This window comes from Sinohyriopsis cumingii, chromosome 18 (genome assembly GCF_028554795.1).
Source record: "Sinohyriopsis cumingii isolate HCF-2022 chromosome 18, ASM2855479v2, whole genome shotgun sequence".
Classification (NCBI taxonomy): Eukaryota; Metazoa; Mollusca; class Bivalvia; order Unionida; family Unionidae; genus Sinohyriopsis; species Sinohyriopsis cumingii.
The window spans coordinates 96,054,484-96,075,694 of NC_142978.1; the positions used below are offsets into that span (position 1 = coordinate 96,054,484).

A 21,211-nucleotide genomic window follows, 5' to 3' on the forward strand; every position below is an offset into this window, starting at 1 on the left:
CGTTTATGTTTATGATGCATTTATAGGTAATCTTTTCAGCCTTTGGAAAATCATTAAAACAGATTTTTACCATCTCCGTTTTCTGTTGCTACATGACCACACTTGTGCATATAAATTATTGCAGATTACTACAAGTGAATAGAGGCATTGCAGAGCAATAACAGTAAAACTCTTTAGACTTTGACATACAAGGGACACATAACGCAGTTCATATAGCTGTGGTTTATAGAACATCGGGGAAGCTTGATAATCATTTTATCTTCTACTATTCTTCAGATACAAAAATAATTTACAAGAAATGAATGTATATATAATTGTATGTAGGCTACACAACATAGACGTGCGGTTATATAAAAATATAAGTGCTTCTAAATCCACGTATATGCAGCTTCAAAGCAAAACTCAAACCTAAAGATGGGGATAATGTGCACTTGTGTGAAAAAGAAAATAAATATATTTGTGAGACCACTAGACCCCATTTCAGTGCCTAAGATCACTATGTATTTGCCAGAAAACGACAAATGTATGTATGTATGTATGTATGTAGGCAGGTATTTAGGTAGGCATAGTATGCATGTTGTATCAACGATATACCACGAGAAGCACAAATATTTCATTAAAAAGAGACGAAGCTACCTAAATTTCCTTTTAATTACAAATTTATGCAACGATTATATCATTGATACAGCGTATATACTATAGATATATTTTATTTATATCAAATACAAATATACATATTTCCCATATTAACGGAGTTAAGATATGCTCCGGGCAAGTGTGTATTGACCGAGGGAATGGTACACCTCACATCCCTGCGAGTGTGTCCGTCACAAAATGTAGTCCTATGCCTTTTGTTCATAATCACATTTGCAAACTGATAAGTTGATTTTTTTTCTTTTCAAATTTCTATTTTTATTCACATTGATTAAATCAATATAAGACACTTGTGATTTAAACATCAAAGACTGTTTTTATGAAGAAAGTAGAGCACTACGAACACATTAGCCATTTGTACACACTGAACTCTCAGGCATTCACGTACTGGCGCATGGCGATTAGCGTGGAATAGGAACTAAGCGAAATGACGAACCAACAAGAGGTAATTTAAACAGTTTAGTATATTTACAGTTGATCTAAGTTATCATTCTGCTTTAATTAACATTATTACTAACCATAAAAAACTCTCTCTCTCTCTCTCTCTCTCTCTCTCTCTCTCTCTGGACGGTTGGACTTAACTTTACCATCATTCATAGGTCCAGAGACATCGTCGTATGTCTCAAGCGAAAATTCCGTGATTTATCGCCCGTATCTTGCTTCGATGGTTCAGAAAGAGAGAAAGAGAACAATAGAGGGCTACCCTCTGGACATTTTCATATTTAATTAATAATAATCGATTTTTAGAACATGATAGTAGGTTTAAGAATTAACAACATTAATCAAGCATTTAAATACGTTACAGTATATGTGCCTCGCAAACCGACAAATTTAACCTTTAGTGTCGACAGGTATTGCAACTATGTATCATTGATATTGTGAACACTGTAAGTAGATCACAAGGAAAGTGTAAACATGCCGTTATGACGAACCATATTCTTGTAGGTTACATGGTGCAAGTTCAGTTTTAAGGATTCATCCAACCCAAATTATTCTTCTCTCTCACGCCATATGTATGCGTATGTTGCCCCTAATCTATGATAGTCGAGAGGGGAACGGAAAAAAAAGAAAGAATTGCTATGAAATTGTGTACCACGTTAAATTCATTTAGAAAATCGGGACTATCAATTATTTTCATCGATATTTTCATACGTCATTAACGATTAATGAGTGGAAATTCATAATTGATCGATAGGCTTGCAGTTCAAAGAATGTTTATATCTTCGTATAATTGCGCCATGGCGGATCACAATTTGATATATCAATCGCCTTGGTATATCAATTTGCTTTATACCAACACTTTAAATGCCATGTTATTTTTAATGTATGTGGTATAAATATATTTCTGTATTGCATTTTAAACGATACATACATAAGTCCACCCACACGTATATATACATCCATTCATCCACCCACCCACCCCACCCCTACCCACCCACCCACCCCACACACATACATACATACATACATACATACATACATACATACATACATACATACGTATGTACGTACGTATGTACGTACATATATACATAGGAGAGTGTGATTTAGTCCTATGTCGCATTTGCAGTCTTTTAAGATATAAATAATATGAATTAGTATAAATATAAATAACATGAATTAGTATAAATTCAATCAGTAATGAGAAGATAAACATTTATTTTGATCTATTCAAACAACCAGGTTTAAATGATATTTCCTTCATTTTCAAAGAGTATTCAGCTAGTACATTCATTAGCTTGTCTATGCTGCATGGTACACGCCCACATGACACCATTTTCTCTTTAAAACCTCTTTCTACATCTGAAATGAAAAGAGATCTATATCAAAAGAAATTGAATTTGACATTTCACCAAATCAGTTGATGATGTACAATAAAAATCTGTATTTCGTTTCGTTTTGAGGTGATTCGTTTGTTTGTTTGTTTGCTTTCTTTCGTTTGAGAATTTTGCAGACAAGGAAAATGTGTATTGGGCATGGGGATGCGCTTTATACTATAATTTGAAAACTTCGCATTCTCGTTCTGCTTAAGTATGTGTAATTATATTTACATTGCCAATCAACAGCAGCTAGGTCTAACAGAGTCAGGTACATACTTCACAAACCCAGTAATATATCAGTCCTTTAATTGATGAAAATATTTTCCACAATTATGGGACAATATTTATAAAATGGGAACTATTACTCGGCAAAACACATGTCAAACTCATGTGATCTTAGTACTCTGTGTGTGTGTGTGTGTGTGTGTGTGTGTGATTTGGATTTTTAACCTTGCTTTTTTATTTAAAATAAAAACAGTAATATCGCTACAATGTCTGCAGTGTGACAGTTTATAGTGATGTATATCACTGGGGCATCATACCGCAGACATGCATACATGTAGCATGATGTCCCACCCTGTCACATTATCCTGACACCAGGCCGACCAGTTCTAACACTAACCTCTTAATGCCAAGCGCCTAGCGAGGCAGCTGCTAAAACATGCATGTACAAACTATCACAAAAATGTATTTAAAAAATGCTGCAGCCCGACGTATGTAATGTACATATGACACCCTATCTTATCTTTATTTTAGTTCTAGCTAATTAATAATACTTTCTGAAACTGCATTAACATATAAAAAAGGAATTATATTCTGAATTAGCCGAAAACTAATCTTTCGGATGATTTTGTCTGGCATTATATTATTCCCTTGCTGCCAAACTTTAAATTCTTCTGAAAATGTTATTATGAATGGACTGTGTCAAGCTAAATCGGCCACTCTAAACCTTTCGCCGAACTTCTTACACTGTCATACAAGTGCTCACAAACTAAGCACTATACATCCCCCCGGCTTATATAAATGCTATTATGCCTATCATAAGGTACCGTCACCTCTCGAATACCCAGTTCTTTTTGAATCTGTAATTCATATTTGCAAAATATATTTCCTTATAGAGACTGTCAAAGCCCACAGAATGAGGTCGTGCTCTTTTCTTAATTTTGTTTCGAATGAAGGAAACGTTTTCTATAGAAACATACCTTTCCCGGCAGCTGCTAGAATATGCGGCTCTGATATCTTGTCTCTAAAGTTTACTGACTGAACTGAATCATATTCTGCTTTCCCACGTGGCAAAACTGAAAATTTAACAAGTGTATCATATATAATGTCATGGTACGTACTTAGCAGAGGCGTAACGGGGGGGGGGGGGGGGGACGGGGGGGGTACATATGTCCCCGGGCGCCAATGTACAGGGGCGCCAAAATGAGGCTTACAACGTTACATTATAATAAGTAAACAAGGGTAATATTCAAAAATGTGATTAAACGGGGAGGGGGCTGGGGCGCCAATTTTATAGTTCGTCCCCGGGCGCAAAATATCATAGCTACGCCTCTGGTGCTTAGGCTATTATATGCTTATTTTATCTTCATCTGCACTTCAGGGAAATGTCACAAAACAAAAATTCAAGAAACTTTTCAAAAGATCGTTCATCAATTTTAAATCACTTATTACTTTCTTTTCAGAAATGTGCAGAGTTTAAATTTAACGCTGCACATAGACTTCCGATTGACCCTCATTTCTGGACGAAGACTCTACTAAATAAATGATAGAATATTCTATGAATATTTATATTAAAATAAAAGGTTTCCAATAGTAAAGTTTATAAGACCTCTCGTTTTTGTCATTACTTACGCTGAAAACATGCTTTTAAAAACAATAAGGCAAAGAATTTTAAATACAAACGACTCTAGTCTCCACCATGAGCAGATAAGGTCTTCGTGCTAATAATATTAACAACAACAAAAAAAAATTCACATAGATACCACAGCGAAAACTTATACAAATGAAAATATGTGTAACAATTATTTTTTTAATTCTTTCAGTTTATAATTATCCTGGTCGATATTTTTAATCTCTGGCATCCAGAGGGACGAATGCCAGTTTTCGATACAAAAAGTATACGTACTAATTTCTCCGTCTAATGCCCACTGCATGAAATGAACGATTCCTCTTTCTACGGAGTCGAAGCCCACATAGACATTTGTGGCATTCTTGCTTCGATAGACAATTCGATCGGTGTTTCTGGGCATACATACGTCACTGATGATGCGATTGACAGGTTTTTCAGATTTTCTGGCCATGCTAAGCTTCAAAATGTCTCCCAGAATCGGTACCATAATTGACAGCAAAACTCTAACCATGATTTCAACATTTGGTTCACAAAGTTTTTTAAATGTATGTATCAGCCGCAAATTTTTTTATCAGTGCACGAATCTTTCAATTTGATTTACAAATGATAAAATCACATATTTCTGAAAATATTTGTACAGGTATTAATTAAAAAATAATATTCGTTCTGAATGTTATTAATAGTGTTCCCATCTTTCAAACAACCATAACATATTCTACAACAACACAATTCAAAGACAAAGCGGGCAAATTTAATCCAGGCCTAAATTTGAAACATATATTTAATGATGCTTGCCTATGAGTGATATCGATTGAAACCAGATCTGAAATCTCAGATTTTCTCAATATGATGTATGTATAATGCCCATCAAATCAAACACAATATAAAAATAATTACAGTTATTGCCAACCAATTCACACTATGTATAATATTTACGATATACTTGTCTAAATTTGTCTGAAGGCACAAGTTATTTAAATTCAAAATGACTCCCACCAGTTGAAATAAATCTTTACACGCACAATAGGTCCGTTTAAGTGAATTTCATTCACTCAAAAACACACACAAAAAGTCTGTTCAATTGAATTAAATTCCCATTGATGCTGTAAACAGCTAACTGACAATTCGTTGTTGTCTGGTTAACCTTTCTGAGATATTTCATTCGTAAGATGAACTTGATGAATTTGAGTAAGTAACTATCATCCGTGTTCCGGTCATGGTAATAACAAGACACATCCGGGGAAGCTACCTTCAGGACTCATTGCATCAGTTATCAATATATCCATGTTTATAGAAACTTTTTTAACACACGATTTGATTCACACCACCAGATCTGAAATAAAAAAATAACTGATAAATCCTGTTCGACATTTGATAAACCTAAAACTTTTTTTGATGCTATCCGATTTAATCAGGTCTGTATGAAAATATAAGTAATTTTTATTCATTATTCTATCATGCAGTTTAAAAACAAAAGCAAAGTAGTGTGAATTCACTTTTATAGCTGGAGTACAAGTTTCCGTTGACATCGCAGTTGTTAAAGGCAAAACTTCAAAGACCCAGTTAATAAATAAACCTTTTTCAAAAGAAATGAACTCCTTTCCGATCCTAAATTAAGACACCTTTCTGATCCACGAAATACAATACAGATGAAAATATAAATTTTTCGCATAACAAGGAAAAGTGGTACAATCGAGAAGAAAAAACTTCGTCATATGTTATATTCTGATTTATTTTCAAACTTTAAAATTAAATTTATATTTGTCTTTTATTCTGTGTTTGTGTTAAAGAGGTTGTTGGAATTGTGTTTTTTTCTAAAAGTTAGTTCTAAAAGTATGCAGCGGTAATATATGTCGCCACTGCATATTAATATAGCAACTTATGCAAGTATTGGCTTTTGCCTATCATCCTATCCAGCATGCATGAAACAACCGTTAAATACCATTCATTTTCGGGAGGCTGTGAATGTATTTTTACCGAATTGTTCTACAGAAAATTTTATGAAAAACGTGCTAGTTTTCAAAAGGTCTGATACACAAATGATGTTTCTATTCAGTACACAACTATAAAGTACAACATGGCAAAGATTCTGGCATCAAGACGATGATAAAGGTTACTCACTCTGAAAAAGTAACGTTAAGTAACATCAGCAGAATCTAAAGTCTGACACTTATGTTCTAGTTCTTGGGACACGCGGAAAGAATGTTAATTATAATATATGTGTACTTGCTCCTGGAACACGTGGAAAGAATGTATAAAACCTATATGCAGAATCATTTGCAGCTTCAAGTACAGGTATTATGATAATATACATGTATTGTGCACACGATCTCTGCATTATTTCCTCTACATGATAAACAGGATATTCCTTATAGCTTTTCATTAAAACACATACGGCATCCTAAAATAGCAGTCTAACATATCCTTTCCAGAATGTTGTTCATATCAATTTCTAATACAGCTTTTGTCAGGTGAAGACATCCGGCGTTTTACCTTCTTTCTAGTCATAATACCATCTTAAACTTTCTTTTCAATTCACCTATAAAAGATATTGTACAAAATATGATCCGTTTGTAGCAAATAAAGGAAACGCCAGTAATGTCATACGACATCAACACAATTACAACAAGGTGTACATTACGACTAAGTACACAAATCAATGTACCTTTTTCTGCTGGCCTGTTTGAATATTATTTCCGCGAAGTCTGCCTGAGCTCAGCGTTTTGCAATTAAGCACATCGTGCTTATGTACGCTAGCGTGTTCTGTGTACGCTTCAATATAATTCATTACACTTACCGCTTTCTGCAAGTAACTAAATACTTCTTACAGGTGAACAGAAGCCAAACCACTTTGTGCCGATCAGCATATGATCATGACAATTCATAGAAAATAATTACTTGATACTGGAAAATACTAATCATGCGAACCGTGCAGCCCGTTTCGTAATAAGATTGCATTTCAGCTGATTGGCTGAATTAGTGGTGTGTTACCTTTTGATAAATTAAGTATGCGTCAAAGGTTAAAAATTCTGATGACAGTGATTCCACTGAAATTCTTATCTGCCCACATGCCATGTCAGACCATCACTGATTGCGTGAATATTCAAAGAATTTTCCGCTATCATGTGCGGAAACATTGTTCGTATTATAAATTATGCCACGTAGTATATTGATATATCTGTAATGTAGACATGTTTATTTTTCTCTGTGGCAGATTTTAATAGATTATCTCATACATCCCTTTACCAAGAACGAAAGCCACAAGCTTTTCTGTTTTAAACATCAGCTAGACTTGTCTTCCATTTCAAGCTATATTTATAAATTTTACAATTCACTAAGGGATAAATATTGAATATAAAGGAAACAGTCTTAAATATCTGCAAATCTTTAACCATAATGCTTCGAGAGATAAACGTTTTCAACCAGTTTTTTTTTCTATACATCAGACTCAGCTTTCAGAAGTCAAGAAGTAGAGTGACACCCAATAACACTCCAAAACGTCTACATGAGAAAATGGATTGCATCCACTTCCACGTCCACCTATCTACGTATCATCGTGCAATATCGCTGCTTTTATTTACAGGCATATGGGTTGCAACCTCTGCTACATCCTTCATATACGTATACGTCAGTATGAAAGCGTTCATTTTATTTACCGGCAAGTGGGTCGCAACCTCTTCCACGACCACATCTGAGTGATGTAGTGCTTCTATTAATACAGACAAATGATAACCAACCTCTCCTACACCCATATCTTAGTGCAATAGCGCTTCGTTTTATACAGGCTTGTGGGTTGCTACTTCTTCTAAACCCACATTTTAGTGTAATAGCGCTTCGTTTTATACAGGCTTGTTGGTTGCTAGCTCTTCTACACCCACATCTTAGTGTAACAGCGCTTCGTTTTATACAGGCTTGTGGTTTGCTAGCTCGACTACACCCACATCTTAGTGTAATAGCGCTTCGTTTTATACAGGCTTGTGGGTTGCTAGCTCTTCTACACCCACATCTTAGTGTAATAACGCTCGTTTTTATACAGGCAAAACATTTTTCAAGACAACGTTTAGATAAATGGTTGAAGGCTCGTTTGTATTGTTACGAGTCTGTGCTCTTAAAAAAGTAACAGAAAAGAGTGAAGACATCACGCTTTGTAAAATTTAACAAATAATGTATTTCCCTAGAATACAAAGTGAAAAATAGGAAAAGAGAACTTACGCGTATTGCGAATAAAATCCAAAAATAATCCAAGAATTAAAGACACAAGTCCTAGTAATAAAACGTCCTGAATAAAACTCTGTTCAAGTCCTAAAAAGATTTAAAATTGTAGGCGATGACGTGTCTGTTATGGCCTGCGTCGTACTTATGTGTCAATAGCCTCTTGTTGAATCACATAAATATGATTCCAGATTTGAATTCAATTCAAAATTCCAATGAATGTCTTCATCCAAGAATTTTCAGAGCGCTTTTGTATTTCCAGAGAAAATATTCACTTGAAATCAGTGATCTGAAGAAAAACAAATTCAGCCCAAACTGGACACAACATAATACAACTTAAAGTGCCAGGTGTCAGAGCACAACTGGTAAAATTCTGACAGTCACAAGATAAAATAATTCTCTGTTTGACCTCAGGTCATAAATTAGAGGAAAATAACTTTCTAAAATGATCTAATGAGCCTTGTTTATTTGAAACATAATAGCTTATAAAATTCACCTTGGAGTCTCCAAAACCCTGACCCAAATCATGTTTACCTGAATAATAATACTTTGGTCAATGAGTTCATACCCATAGAGAATAATAAGCTATTATTAAGTTGTTTACATAAATGAAATTTAAAAAATATTTAAGAGTCCATCAGGTCAAACGGAATGGAACTCACTTTTGGACAAGGTCAAGTCCAGTAAACAATGTTACATTACAATAACATGTAATGGAATAATTTTTAAAAAATCAAACTAACAGACAAACAATTGAATTAAATGAAAATAGCAGTAATCTAGCTAGCATTTATATTTGCATTGTTTACCCAAGTTAAAGTTTGTTTCTTGTTTTTTGCATGCATATGACCTTTTGCCCCCTTATTTAAAAATTGTGGCTAAATTTAGATGTCATTTGTCACTTCGGTCGTGCCTTGGGTTGTGTGGATGATGTGTCAGGTAGATGGTGTGTTCGGTCGTGTAGGTGGTGTGTTCGGTCGCGTAGCACATTAATTTTCATGTCTTTACAGAGAGTAAATAGGAGAATTATTTTTAGGGTTTCTAAGTTATTGGGATTAAATTAAACACATTGTAAGATATATAATTCAGGCCATTATTTAAGTTTGTTCCTAAACATCATTACAGACTTAAATTCGTGTCCATGAAAATCTTTTGAAAATAGATCATTCAGTATGTTTAACAGCCATGATATGTTCGTCTTATGTCCTTTCAGATTTCCAAGATGTCGTGGGAAAGTTTCGGTCTTCATTTGGTCAATAGCAAAAAAAATAAGAAACATGAATCAAAGTATTGACTTAAATCGAGATTGTAAGAAATAAAATGTCGTGATTATTTCATCTTCAGTTATATTTTCCCAGAAAGAAAGAAAAAAAATTGCCATTGTCTTTAAAATGGAGAGAACAAATTTATATTTTAATTACAAGCGATTATATCGAACAGTGCTTATAAAACCAAGTTTTTCTGGGAATAAATTGATCTCTTTCTTGTCATTTAATCCATTCTATTCAATAAATAAGTAGAGAGGATTTTAAAATAAAAGCTGGATAAAATGACGTTACTCTGTCAACAGTTTATAGTTAAATGTTCTTAAATTGTCTTCTGCTTTAACGAGACTGAATAACTGAATCTGATTAAACAGAACATATATATTCGGATGAAAAGAGACATAAATCAAATTAGAATTTATTTATTTCGAAACGACAGTGTGTTGTCCATTGCCTCATCATTAAGGTTGGTAAGAGAGCAAATTTGTTCATCCATTGAAAAATAATTCCCAATCAACTATCATCAAATAACCTGTAATTTATGGCATTTATCTTGACTGATTTTAGTTTCAGTAACTGCCTTTGTTCAGTCTTTATCGACATTCTTGTGTTATCTCACAGCGCTCAACTGTCACTTTCTAGCAAAGAGTTTTGAATTGTTGGACATAATCTACGCAGCCCTGGTACAATTCATGTCAAAGTCGACATTTAAATATTCAACAGAGAGTCGAATTTTTATTTGACCTTTCCAGGGCCAAACTAAAAGGGCTCTATAAAAGTTTATGAAAAATGCATAATTGATTACTTCATACTTTTACAAGTTCGGTTTCCTCTTCTGGAAAGTATATCTGTGAGCGGGTTGTTGAATTATTTACGTGCTCATTGGTTGCATTTACATAAATTAAAGGCTGAAGTTTGAAACTATATGACTGGTCAAGTATCTGTAATTATCTACTTAACAGTATCAAACAATAATACACATATTTGTCACTGTAGTAGTCTACTAAAGATAGGTTAATTAGTCTCCGTCAAAACCCAGTTAACATCCACAGATGGTCAATACGATATTACGTTTCAGCTGTCAATCATTATGTCAAATAGTTTCTTATCACTAACCAACGAGATCAAGACCATGATTAAGAATGCCAGATAACAGCCGAACTTACTTTTATGCCGAGGGTGGGATCTGTCTATTAACTGTTATATAACAGATTTCAATGGACCTCTGACCAACTTGATCGCCAGCTCGGTGTGATCCATTAATCGGATGTGCGAACAAAACTTTGCCAAACAGAATAGAGCACATTTATTCAGTTTACTATATGCTCTGTGCAAATTAAACTATTTGTAATTCGAACACTTTCCTTACACCTTCTCGAAATTTTGCAATATACATATGAATCATGTATCAGTGGGTATTTGTTTTTCTCTTCGGAACGATATTATCCGTTTTAAAGAAATGTATATGCATAACAATCGGCAAATGAATCTCGACTTTACGAGGGGTCAATTCAGACTGAAAAATACGTGTAAGCGCTCTTTTCTAGCGAGCCTGCGTCATTCTTTAGTGAAACTGCTGCCTTTTGTAGTGGGACTGCGCCTTTTAATAGTGACTGCGACCTTTAAGACCACCCACGTATCTATTCTTCCAGTCACGAGTTCTGTTATAGGCTGAGTAAAATTTCAAGTTGAATGTGATCATAGAAAAGAGTCATAATCCCAGTTGAATGAGGTGTCAGTGTGCATATTTCTGAGATTCACTTCAATATATATTTTACATCTGAATTTCAATATGGGTCAAAAGAACATTTATCTCTTACTAGATTTACCTTGCAGTGTGTTTCCAGATGAGGGTAGTGGAAATTTCAATAGAGCCAGGAATAAATCTCTGCGGTGGCCTAGTGGTTAGAGCGTCCGTCTCGGATGCGGAAGGTCGTGGGTTCGATCCCCGGCCGAGTCATACCAAAGACTTACAAAAATAGTACTAACAGCTGCCTCGCTTGGCGCTCAGCAATAAGAGGTTAGTGTTAGGACTGGTCGGCCTAGTGTCAGGATAATGTGACTGGGTGGGACATCATGCTACATGTCTGCGGCATGATGCCCCAGTGCTAGACATCACTATAAACTGTCACACTGCAGACATCGTAGCGATATGACTGAAAAATTGTTAAAGCTACGTTAAAAATCCAAATCACACACACACACACACACACACACGCACACACATTTATATCTGGTGAATTGTGGTAGATGATCTAGCGAGTCAGCAGTTAATGTAAGTGGTACGATGAAACTCTAAGTGGAATATCATGTGGAACATTGCAACTTGCATGTATTGGAAACCATTATACTAGTTGAATCTCCGTGTAGGACTCAGACAATGAAAAGAAATGAATATTATTCTCACTTATGTACTCGACATTTCGGTCAATACAGTCCCATGGTGTTGGTGTTGTGTTGTTTAACGCCATTTTTCAGCACAAGATAGGCTATACATGGCGGCCAGTATTAATGGTGGAGGAAGAACCCGGGGAAAAAACCACCGACCCACGAGAAGCTACTGACAAGCTTTCTCACATACCCACATTGGCCGAATCCGAGACTCGAACCCACACAGAGGTGAGATGGCATTGACCGTGGTACCGTTTACAGGTGTAAATTAGTATTAAGAGTTCTCTCTGGTATGTTCTACAAAAATGTGAATAAAACTAGCATCAAGATTTACAAAATTTAATTATGTTCATACCTACTATCCAAATAATGTGAAGCTTAGTATTTTTGTTGTTTTGTTTAGGGGTTGGGGGTTGTTTTGTTTTATATTTGTTTGCTTTCCTTAATTTTATTTATTCTTTTTGTTCTTTTATTGCATTTTATTTTGGAGTTCTTTAGGGCGTTTTTATTGCGGGGGTGTTTTTATTGCGTGGTGCTTTTATGCATGAGATTAGGACCCTGTAATTTTAGACTTACAAACACTTTTCTCTATCGGCGTGAAATGTAAATAATCAGTTCAAATTGGAAACTGCATCTTTTCAATGAAAATGTGCTACTTTTCTTTCCTTGCATTTTGATAATATGTTCCATCAGAGAGAGAGAGAGAGAGAGAGAGAGAGAGAGAGTCACATGTTCTCCAAAACCCTTGATGACTCATCATGTTCACACAATGCTGCATGTATTAAATTTCACCTGTTACAAGATATAATTGAAATTAAACTTCAGGTAGCTGTTACCGAAGAGGAAATAAAAGACCATCAACAACTACTTGTGCACAATCAACAAGTTCTCGAGTTGCCCCCAAAGACTTTAGACGTGCATACAATATTAAACCGAAATCCGCTGTTTCAAAAACATAACTAATCTCGGTCAACAGGCGTGCATTGTATGCAATTACTACGCCTGGGCAAATAAACAAGCAAATTTCTTGTACAAAATAGCTAATTACGATTACGTACATGTTTACACACATCCATAACCAAATAAAACATGTTCAGACTCATGCATTGCGCAGGCACATTACTTTTGTCACCCATTTTACAAATTATCTAATCTCTTTTATTTTGTTATTTCTGAGTTTTAGGTAGATGCACTAGATAAAAGGACTGTGCAAATGTGCTCGCGGTAGACCTGAAAATATAATTAACGTCAGAACATAGTCTGGGTGTTGACTTCTTTACTACAAGACCTGTTTTAATTGTCTATTTTGTATAGGTCGTTGATTTGAATATTAAAATGAAACGATTTCTTAAAATCAGCAAACTGCATTTACCTCTCCAAAAGTTAGTCATATTTCTGAGTAAGATAAGAGTTTATTTGGGATAGATATGAAAATTTATTCGAAGGTGATTGAGAAAAAAAATAATGTTCTCGTACTATCTCGGCTTAGTCCTTGTACCCCAGTAAAACATGTCCGCGGTACGAGGATTACAGCGGCAGAAGTTCGAAATACGAAAGTAGTAGATTTTTACAAACCTAAAGCTGCTTAATGCATGTACATACATACATACATACATAAATACATACATACATACATACATACATGCGTGCATGCATGCATGTATGCATGCAGATAGACAGACACGCAGATAGACAGACAGACAGATCGACAGACAGAGATGGGTCAATAGCAGACAACAGTCTCCTGTTACGTCTTCAGTTTAACTGACTATATATCATCTCAGCCAAAGATGTCAGCATACATGCAACTTTACTCACGCGGAACGTTGACTAATGTATACTATTATATAACAATTGCACGTCTTCTCAATGAACGGAACTGAGATAACAAAAAAATAGTCATAAAATTGATAACGTCGTATTTTCCCCGTCGATTTTCAATGATTGAAACAATTATTTTTACACACATCATGTTATATGCGGACAGTTTTCAGCTAAAATACGCAAACTAAACGATTTATTAAAATGCTGTCTTTGTATTGAGTCGTAGTATGTGAAAATTTGAGTGATTTGTTACGATGGGATATATTCCTGATAAGAAGTGAATACTAACAAGTAACGAGTAGTATCTTATACTATAACCTAACCACGGTATCTTATACTATAACCTAACCACGGTATCTTATACTATAACCTAACCACGGTATCTTATACTATAACCTAACCACGGTATCTTATACTATAACCTAACCACGGTATCTTATACTATAACCTAACCACGGTATCTTATACTATAACATAACCACGGTATCTTATACTATAACATAACCACGGTGTTTGATATAAAATCTCATCAAACAATTTAAGTTCATTATACAAACCTTAGTGCAACATTCGATGTTAGCTGGGCAGTGTAACCCGTATGATAGCCAAGATATATAAATTATTAAAAAAAACAATCAGCACTTGTGTCCCGATTAGAATGGTGATTTTCAAAAAGTTTTATTTCGACAAGTGTTCCATCAGACAGGCTTTGATACAGATTGTTCCCATTATTTACCTTTAACAAGGTCCAGTACCAGACCAATGTCTATGCTGAGTATAAAATGTATTTGATTTTCTACTGCAAATAAACTGTTGAGGTTCTAACTAAATCTGATGGGGTCAAAATAATTTTTAATTGACTATTATAATTTACGTTTATAAATATTAAACATATTTCATTTTTTAATCCTTGACTTTCTCTTTAATTTATTCACGCACACATAAGTATCCTCTCTCCCTCCTTCTTACACACACACACACACACACACACACACACACACAAAATACACACCTTGACGCACGTACACATACATGCACAAATGATATAATAAAAGTACTCGAATTGAAAATTAAAACAAAATAATGCGCTTTACATTAAAAAGAAACAAGAGACCGGAAATATACTGCTATCACCTACACGATCATAAATACCATCAGTACAAAAGTAAAAGGAGAAGGAAGAGAAGGAGGATTGGTCCGGTTTGTTGTTAAAAACACATCAACACATGCAGTTGTCAGTGTGCCACAGCAGTTGAAGTAAGGTACCTTACCCAGCAACTTGCCACGGTAGCCGAGTTGGGCTGATCGTTCGTCAAGTCTTGTAAGTCAACAACTGAGCGAAGAAGAAGAAAAGAAGACGAAATCTATAATTGGGGCTTAATCATGTTAGATTCCTTTCAATTTTGTGACTGCAAAAGGTCTCAAGATGACGAAACCCTTACGTGATACATTTAAAAGAACCAGAGATAACAATTTGTAAAAATTATCTTACTCTAGTAGCTCAAATTTCAGCCGGTGGCCTTTGTAGAACTTCTTTTCAATTACGATCCGTCCGTCATTAAGCCTTTAAAAGCTTGGCTTCTCTGGACATTATTTTCCAAACCAAATACGTCATGCACTCGTTTGAATTATAGTACTCTTAAGCAAGCTTACGTGGTCGTATATAAATTTTTAAATAATTAATTCCACACTAAATAATAATGTTCTAACAGTAAAACATGTTGCGTCCTTGATACAGTTGAGAATAATCCTAAAAGTTGTAATTTATAAACAAACATCAGTATTGTTGATGTAGATCAACACTAAAGGAAACGTTCGTGACACTCAATCAGATGAAAAGATCTGATTTATTTCGATTTTAATTTTACTGCTTGTAGGGCATTCATAAAAAATATCGCTCGCATCCATAATGCCTTTTCATGTGCATTGGCTGTCTGCTAAAACCTTATTGAACAAAATACAAGACAGCTGGCAATCAAGAATGAAATGATTTTAAACAGTGCGTGCTACCAGTGTTTTTGATAATGTTAATGAATGTACGAGAGAGACAGAGAAGAAGAGAGACAAAGAGTCAGAGACAGAGAGACAGAGAGAAATATATCTAACTATATATATATGGATTTTAAACATTAATGTAAACGTGTATAAACAACATTGCTACAATCGTTTCTGCACACTCGTTCACGTGCATTTATCGAGGGTACTTACGTTTCGAGCGTGTCCTCTTAGAAAAGCATTCGATTATATATATTAACCCTGTACTCTTTGCCGTGTTGCCCATTCACTCTAGTAGCTTGGGGGTTAGGTCTTATTTAATTGTAATAGTTTGTCATGATCAGTGGAGCTTTACCTAAATACATTAAAATGAGACACACTAATGCAAACCTTTCACGAGTAAACCACGGACTCCAGAAGAGTAATTGTATGTAGGCTACACAACAGAGACGTGCGGTTATATAAAATATAAGTGCTTCTGAATCCACGGTTTAGCAGCTTCAAAGTGAAACTGAAACCTAAGCATCTTGATAATGTGCACTTGTGTGAAAAAGAAAATAAATCTATTTTGTGAGACCACTAGACCCCATCTCAGTGCCTAAGATCACTTTGTATTTGTCAGAAAACGAGAAATTAAAGTATGTATGTATGTATGTATGTATGTATGTATGTATGTGTGCGTGCATTTCAGTGGTTTTCCGAATGAATTCCATTCTCGACTGTGTTGATGTGTCATTAGTCTTGAATCTGCCAAGGTAATAATAGTCTTGAAATATCAGAATGATTTAGTAATGAATGTCTTTAAATGAGTCCTCAAAAAATCCAAACTGTTTTGTCAAAGGCTAATGAGCACTATTTAATTCCAATGAATATCTTAGATAAATAATTCCTCTAAAATTATAGCTGAACACAACTAACACCTCTGATAAAAAAATTCCCAAAGGCCGATATTAAGATAGGAACAAATATATTTGCTTATTCGAACCATATCTTAAAACCTAAGACAGAATACAATGACCAGAATGTGGGTCATGTTCCCACCAGTTTCTTAAACAAGTTTTCTTTGAGAAATTACAAATCTAGAATTTAAATTCAAGTAACATCATGATAAAAACCAGGTAGACAATACATTTTCCAAGGGACAAACGAACGGTCCTGAATTCAAATCCAGGTAAACATATTTTTAAACCACATGTCTTTAGTATGGTATGCCCAAACTCATATCCTCGATTGCGGAAAAAAGGTCAAGCACATAATACGAATTAAATATGCATAGGAAAAATGGAAAGACAAACTAAACCCCAGGGGAAAAAAAACAAGTGAAACGAAACCCAATAGCCCCAATTTGATTGCTCTATACATTGGTGCATGCGTAGACCACGGTAAATCAAATGACTAATGAAAAGAAAACAACATCATAACAAATTGCAAGGTTAAGACAAACAGAAATAACATTTTATAAGTCGAGAGAAAGTGTTGCAAACTCAAATTAGTTGTCTCTTGGACTGACGTTATTATTGACATCGTGTTCATTATGACAAAATCAACTTAGTAGTATCTTGGACTGACGTTATTATTGACATCGTATTCATTATGACAAAATCAACTTAGTAGTATCTTGGACTGACGTTATTATTGACATCATGCGCATTATGACAAAATCAACTTACTTGTATCTTGGACTGACATTATTATTGACATCATGCTCATTATGACAAAATCAACTTAGTTGTCTCTTGGACTGACGTTATTATTGACATCATGTACATTATCACAAAATCAACTTAGTTGTCTCTTGGACTGACGTTATTATTGACATCATGCACATTATGACAAAATCAACTTACTTGTATCTTGGACTGACATTATTATTGACATCATACTCATTATGACAAAATCAACTTAGTTGTCTCTTGGACTGACGTCATTATTGACATCATGTACATTATGACAAAATCAACTTAGTTGTCTCTTGGACTGACGTTATTATTGATATCATGCACGTTATGACAAAATCAACTTACTTGTATCTTGGACTGACGTTATTATTGACAACATACTCATTATGACAAAATCAACTTAGTAGCTTCTTGCACTGTCGTTATTATTGACATCATGCACATTATGACAAAATCAACTTAGTTGTCTCTTGGACTGACGTTATTATTGACATCATACTCATTATGACAAAATCAACTTAGTAGTTTCTGGGACTGACGTTTTTATTGACATTATGCACATTATGACAAAATCAACTTACTTGTATCTTGGACTGACGTTATTATTGACATCATGTATATTATGACAAAATCAACTTAGTAGTATTTTGGACTGACGTTATTATTGACATCATGTACATTATCACAAAATCAACTTAGTAGTATCTTGGACTGACGTTATTATTGACATCATGCACATTATGACAAAATCAACTTACTTGTATCTTGGACTGACGTTATTATTGACATCATGCACATTATGACAAAATCAACTTAGTTGTCTATTGGACTGATGTTATTATTGATATCATGCACATTATGACAAAATCAACTTACTTGTATCTTGGACTGACGTTATTATTGACATCATGCACATTATGACAAAATCAGCTTAGTAGTATCTTTGACGTTATCATTGACATCATGTACATTATGACAAAATCAACTTAGTTGTCTCTTGGACTGACGTTATTATTGACATCATGTACATTATAACAAAATCAACTTAGTTGTCTCTTGGACTGACGTTATTATTGACATCATGTACATTATAACAAAATCAACTTAGTTGTCTCTTGGACTGACGTTATTATTGACATCATGCACATTATGACAAAATCAACTTAGTGATTTCTTGGACTGACATTATTATTTACATCAAACTCATTATGACAAAATCAACTTGCTTGTATCTTGGACTGACGTTATTATTGACATCATGCACATTATGACAAAATCAACTTAGTGATTTCTTGGACTGACGTTATTATTGACATCATGCACATTATGACAAAATCAACTTAGTAGTTTCTTGGACTGACGTTATTATTGACATCATGTACATTATGACAAAATCAACTTGCTTGTATCTTGGACTGACGTTATTATTGACATCATGCACATTATGACAAAATCAACTTAATTGTCTCTTGGACTGACGTTATTATTGACATCATGTACATTATGACAAAGTCAGCTTAGTAGTATATTGGACTAACGTTATTATTGACATCATGCACATTATGACAAAATCAACTTAGTTGTCTGTTGGACTGACGTTATTATTGACATCATGTACATTATGACAAAATCAACTTAGTAGTATCTTGGACTGACGTTATTATTGACATCATGCACATTATGACAAAATCAACTTACTTGTATCTTGGACTGACGTTATTATTGACATCATGTACATTATGACAAAATCAACTTAGTAATATCTTGGACTGACGTTATTATTGACATCATGTACATTATGACAAAATCAACTTAGTTGTCTCTTGGACTGACGTTATTATTGATATCATGCACATTATGACAAAATCAACTTACTTGTATCTTGGACTGACGTTATTATTGATATCATGCACATTATGACAAAATCAACTTACTTGTATCTTGGACTGACGTTATTATTGACATGCTCATTATGACAAAATCAACTTAGTTGTCTCTTGGACTGACGTTATTATTGACATCATGTACATTATGACAAAATCAACTTACTTGTATCTTGGACTGACGTTATTATTGGCATCATAGTCATTATGACAAAATCAACTTACTTGTATCTTGGACTGACGTTATTATTGGCATCATACTCATTATGACAAAATCAACTTAATTGTCTCATGGACTGACGTTATTATTGACATCATGTACATTATTACAAAATCAACTTAGTTGTCTCTTGGACTGATATTATTATTGACATCATAGTCATTATGACAAAATCAACTTACTTGTATCTTGGACTGACGTTATTATTGGCATCATACTCATTATGACAAATTCAGCTTAGTTGTCACATGGACTGACGTTATTATTAACATCATGCACATTATGACAAAATCAACTTAGTTGTCTCTTGGACTGATGTTATTATTGACATCATGTACATTATGACAAAATCAACTTAATTGTCACATGGACTGACGTTATTACTGACATCATGCACATTATGACAAAATCAACTTAGTTGTATCTTGGACTGACGTTATTATTGACATCATATACATTATGACAAAATCAACTTAGTTGTCACATGGACTGACGTTATTATTGACACCATGCACAATATGACAAATTCAGCTTAGTTGTCAGATGGACTGACGTTATTATTGACATCATGCACATTATGAGAAAATCAAATTAGTTGTCTCTTGGACTGACGTTATTATTGACATCATGTACATTATGACAAAATCAACTGAATTATATATTGGACTGACGTTATTATTGACATCATGCACATTATGACATGATGATCTTGGTGTTGTCAATACTTGCCCATGGAATGGGATCAAACGGATTTAAGCAATCCGTAAAGGGGCACAGACTTTTCCATTTTCAACAACTTTGGTAGATACAGCCTGGATATGGTGAGACAAGCAAATATATTCGGAACATCCTCGTGTCTCTCCTATGGTAGTCAAGCTATCTTGATTGTCAGAAAGAGATTCTGAAGTAATCCAAGTGATACGTCACAAACCTGTACTGTAAGAGTTCGGGGGACGAACATACGCTACACGAGTAGAATAGTGCATCATGGTTTAAAACAGTCGATAAAAGTAACGATTTGTTAATTAAATACCTGCGCTTTGCTCTTTTAACTTTGGATGCAAGTCTTGGAAATTTCGAAAACCACAAAACTGAAGCAATTATCAGGTTTTCATAGCCTTAGGCTACTATTCACGTTGCTATTAGTTATTATACGTCATCAAATAACTGTGACGTCAATGGCGCTATTATGTTATTTTGAGGTAATAACAACAAAAAGACTGGGGGACAGTTCAAAATGGCCACTATTTACATTAAGGCGGCGCTCTACAGTTTTGTATTTTGCATAGGGCTAGAATTTTAAGGAAAAAAGAATTTCCCCGGCTTTCCTCACTGGTTATACTGGTTATTTAAAAAAAAAAAAAATTGTATGTCTTAGGCATGATTCAAAGAACCTTTAAATCCATTTATTTTGGT

At 34.4% G+C, this 21,211-nt stretch overlaps 1 protein-coding gene across 7 annotated transcripts in view; it reads right to left on the minus strand.

Annotated features, from left to right (window-relative positions):
• Nucleotides 1-2,296: 2,296 nt before the first annotated feature.
• Nucleotides 2,297-21,211, minus strand: part of LOC149777539 (uncharacterized) — a 40,233-nt gene continuing 21,318 nt past the window's right edge. For 2 of the 7 annotated variants that reach the window (XM_089942127.1, XM_089942133.1), the window contains exons 2-4: nucleotides 4,603-5,659; nucleotides 3,677-3,772; nucleotides 2,297-2,457 (exon numbers count right to left, since the gene is read on the minus strand). In XM_089942127.1, coding sequence (XP_089798253.1) covers nucleotides 2,312-2,457; nucleotides 3,677-3,772; nucleotides 4,603-4,837 — 477 coding nt within the window. In that variant the 5' untranslated portion in view covers nucleotides 4,838-5,659 and the 3' untranslated portion in view covers nucleotides 2,297-2,311. Of the gene's footprint in view, nucleotides 2,458-3,676; nucleotides 3,773-4,602; nucleotides 5,660-6,991; nucleotides 7,587-15,289; nucleotides 15,352-16,226; nucleotides 16,382-21,211 lie in introns of those variants that run through there. The other 5 variants (XM_089942130.1, XM_089942131.1, XM_089942129.1 and 2 more) reach the window with 5 other exon arrangements.